Raw genomic sequence first — 4304 nt, 5'->3', positions numbered from 1 at the left:
GACAGAAAAGACATTTATTATTGCTCCTAAACAAAAAAAGAAAGTTGAAGATATCTACACACGATCAATTTAGGAGCTCTCCGTCTTCATTTCTCCCCGATCTGTTAGTGAGTACACTAGCTTGTATAGTTCGTTTCTCTGTAACTCTGTTCGAATGATCCGATCCGAGGCCGGTCAGCAAGATTGTTAGCCCGGCCGACTCCAGGACTGAAATCCTAATGCTAACTATCCGCACGGGTGCTCACGTTCTTCCTCGACGATTGGCACGACGTGTCTGCCCTTGTTCCTGGAAAAATTGTCGTATGTCTTAGTCCCCATCTGGCTTTTCGTGGCATTCTATACTACGTGAACCTCTTGAGGTCGACCACCATGACGGTGATGTCATCCCTGCTCCCTCTACTCCGCGCCATGTCCACGAGCTCCTTGCAGCAGCCCGCGGAGGTGCGACCGTAGTTGCTGCTTCTCGAGACGGCGTCCACCGCCTCCTGGTTGGACACCTTGTTCCATAGGCCGTCGGAGGCGAGGACGAGGAACTCGCAGCCGGCGGTGAGGGTATGTCTCCTGATCTCCGGCTCGGAGATCACCCACCGCTTGAGGCTGGCATCGCCGAACGCCCGCGACACGGCAAGGCAGTCCTGCACCCTCCAGACGCCGTTGCTACCGCAGCTCACGTAGCCACCCTGCATGATTACGATTGTCCAGATTAGCCTCCCGAGTCGGTTGTGCGAGCCGTGTGGAGTGAATATGTGCATCGATCGATCAGCTTACCGAGCTCTCGATGCGGACCCTCTCGTCCCCCCTCGCGGCGGTGTGGTCCGAGGTCAGGGCGGTCGCCGTGCCGTCGCGGCTCATGACGGCACGGCAGTCGCCGAGGTTCGCCACATAGAGGTTGCCGTCCTTCACCAGCGCTGTTGCGGCACATGAACCACCTCTTAGGCCCTGCAGCGCAAGCAAAGATCGACTTAGTTATTGAGAAGAAAATCGTTTCATTCATATACAAACTATCTTATCAGTTCCAACATATATGTATATCGCATTATTAAATTGTACATCTGTATCTGAATAGAGATACGATACTTATTTTGAAACAGGGTACTAGCTACCAACTTAACAATTGAGATTCACCAAAAGTGGAGCCTGAGACACGGCAAAGGTAGAATAAGCTAGCAAATGTGCACGTTTCGGCCATCCCAATCATAACCCTAACGGAGTACTGATGGGCATCGCCATTGTCGGCATGCAAAGTATGTGGTACAGCAGCGGAAGTTGTGTTGACGCGTTCAACTCATGCAGCTAGCCAAGAGAGACCTGGTAAAAACATAGTACACACCTGGCCAAGGAACTCGTTGTCGGTGGACAAGTAGGCGGCTCTGATCGCGGCCACCGTGGCGTCTACCGACGACGACGCCGCCTCTGCTGCACCTTCCTGCACCTCCGTCGTGGCCAGTACAGCGGCCACGACGTTATTGCCCAGCCGCTCGGAGACCAAGTCCACGGCCGCACGGCCGCCATGCCCATCGTACACACCGTAGAATGCCTGCAGAGACACCAAGGAAAAGACTTTGTTATTCATGCATGTGATGGGCGGCCTACTCTGACGGAGTCAATCCACAGGAATTGTGCCCCAGCTTTTAATTAGTGTTTCAGTACATAAGTCAACGTCTCCGTATTGTTTGCACAAATGTATATGAGGGACAGGACTACATATTTATTTCTCAATGATCAAGATAATCATGTTAAAACCTGCTAAACATGCACTCAGACTCAGATAAGCTCCCTTTGTTCTAAGATAATATGGTGAATGAGTTGTTTTCCCAAAGTTGAAGTCTTCAAAGATTGATCAAATTAATAGGAAATAATATCATTGTGGACAAAAGTAGAGTACCAATTCAGTATCAGTAGATTTTTCATGAAATGAAACATATTTCCATGGTGAATTTGTTTCATAGTGTTTTTTCATAGCAAAATTAGAGAAGGCACATGTAACTTATTTGGATATGCGAAAACAAACAAGAAATAGATCAAATTCGTTTTGTTTGTCATAAATGGTCACATTTTACATTCCAAAGTACTATATGTGTATGTGTGTAGTTTATTGATTACTATTATTCTTTGGAAGCTAGATCCAGGAGTGGACAGCGAGGGGAATGGATTTTATTTAGTAAATCTGTATTTCCTTGCGAAAATATAACAGCAGATGATCATCCCTGAGAAAAAGTTATAGAAAAAAAAGTTTACCAGCTGGGAATCTGCTCTAACTTTGTGAGTGATCGCACAATACGCATCCTCATTTGCATGCCTCGCACCTCTTCTGCTCGCCAAGCAAAACCCCTCCCCTTCCACCTCCACCTCGGCCTCCTTCTCGGCCACTACCACCCCCCAGCCAGCCGGCGTCTCGCCGGCCTCAGGAACCACTGGTATGACAAGCATCGACGGCCTCCTCCTCGCCGCCTTCTTCGTCGACTCAATCTGCTCCACGACCCCTCCACTACCATTGCACGGCGCAAAAGCATCCACCGCGGGTGCAAACAGCTGCTGCTCCTTGCTTGCATCTCCTACGGTGATGCTGACGATTGGGTGCACCTTCGTTGTCCTTCTCATGGAAAGTGGAGAAGAGGCGGTAGATGCAGCGGGCACGGAGACCGGCGGGGAGCAGAGGACGGTGGCCATGGCCTTGTGGAGGGCGCGCACGAGCCGGGTAAAAGCAGCGACGACGGAGCAAAGAAACTGCACGGTGTACAATAGCATCGCCAGCCGGCCGGAAAATCGATCGGCCGAGGGCACGGGCAGTTGGAGCAGTTAACGATGGCTAATTGTGGGAGAAGGAGATGACTGGCTCGCCGGAGTTAGGTTTATTATATATAGTGTACGTGGGAGAGGGAGACGGGGAGGAGGGGACGGGAGAAGGAAGGGGTCCGTGATGCTGACCGGTCAATGGAGTGACCAAATCATCTTGGCTAGGCTGGCCTGCCACATGTGGTTTAATACAATTCTGGCCTGGTTTTACGTGATCCGGATGGCGCATCCAGTTGTTGACTAGCGAGGAGCCGAGTCCATGGAGATTTGACAGCTCTGCTTATTGCTTAATCTGCACGGATGATATCTCCAAAGCCTAGCTAGCTAGAGCTTACTTAAATTATGAATCTATGCTCTTAACTTGAATATCTTTGAATGAGTTGTAAATTATGCTATTTATATGTTTATAAGGGTTACACGTAATTTAATAAAAAGTTTGAACATAATTATTGTCAACAAATATATGAATTATATGTCATAAATATTATACCATTCACAACTTCTTTTGACAAAATAGTTCCTGATAGACAATTTTTTTGAAACTCGTAATTTTACCACAATGAGAGGCTACTTCATGATTCGTCTTATATCCATGCAATTTCTACACATCAAAGTGTAAATGAAAAACATGTGCACTATTACAACTATTAATATATTCGTCCCAACAAATATAAAAAATGTTGTCAGATATCATGAATAATAACGCAACAAACTTTAAAATACGTAGATACGTTTGTTATGAGTGTGCTACATCGAGCGAGGGATATTCAAAACTTTAAAAAGAAGCTACAGCTTTGACATTGCCTAGGACTTTTGGACGGAATTAAAACTATAGTACCGATACGTTCGGTAGGTTCTATTTCTATTTAATTATTTTCATATTACCTCGTGTTTGTAAATAATACAACAATCAAATAAAACGCGTTTACCTTCTGTTCTGCGATCAGGTAACACATGTGTACAAATGTAGGGGAGGGGTGTTGGGGGGATGACCCCTGGTATGCCAAAGGCATGCCAAACCGGATGGTTTGAGCCATCAAGATACCAGTTTAATGTTTATATCGGAGCACAAAGTTGAGAGTTTGGCTAAGTAAAGTTAAGCCGGTATCCCCAAGAGGGGTATACCGGAACCAGGTAAACAAGATACCGGACTACCGGTAAGGAGTGCACTGTAGCACGTCGGCAATACTGGTCAAAGATTCTCTCCAGAGCTAGAGGACAAAGATGAGCTAAGCAAAGTAGCTTTAGACGAAGCCGTGACGATAAAGAAGAGGGTGACGCTGAAAGAAGCCGGAGGACGTCAGCCTCCCTGATTAAAGAAGACCCCGGTGTCATTTATGATTAAACTAACTTTGTAAAGTAGTTTGTCTAGTCAAAGATGTCATTAGGGTTTCTTCCTCTGTAAGCCACCCTCTCCCCTATATAAGGAGAGGGGGCACACCCGTACACGAGAGGATCGAACGAAGAGAGAAACCTTGTATGCACAAACCTGTATCCTGTTGAAATCA

At 46.9% G+C, this 4304-nt stretch overlaps 1 protein-coding gene across 1 annotated transcript; it reads right to left on the bottom strand.

Moving 5' to 3' along the window:
* Window positions 1-341: 341 nt before the first annotated feature.
* Window positions 342-2748, bottom strand: LOC124696755 (probable protein phosphatase 2C 74). Its single transcript, XM_047229435.1, has 4 exons — window positions 2239-2748; window positions 1331-1537; window positions 769-939; window positions 342-680 (listed from the first exon to the last, which is right to left on the bottom strand). The coding sequence occupies exons 1-4, from the start codon at window positions 2746-2748 to the stop codon at window positions 342-344; spliced, it is 1227 nt and encodes a 408-aa protein (XP_047085391.1).
* Between the last annotated feature and the right edge of the window lie 1556 nt (window positions 2749-4304).

This window comes from Lolium rigidum, chromosome 3 (genome assembly GCF_022539505.1).
Source record: "Lolium rigidum isolate FL_2022 chromosome 3, APGP_CSIRO_Lrig_0.1, whole genome shotgun sequence".
In the NCBI taxonomy this organism is placed as follows: domain Eukaryota; kingdom Viridiplantae; phylum Streptophyta; class Magnoliopsida; order Poales; family Poaceae; genus Lolium; species Lolium rigidum.
Note: the sequence above shows the minus strand (reverse complement) of the source record. Positions and strands in the feature narration are given on the sequence as shown.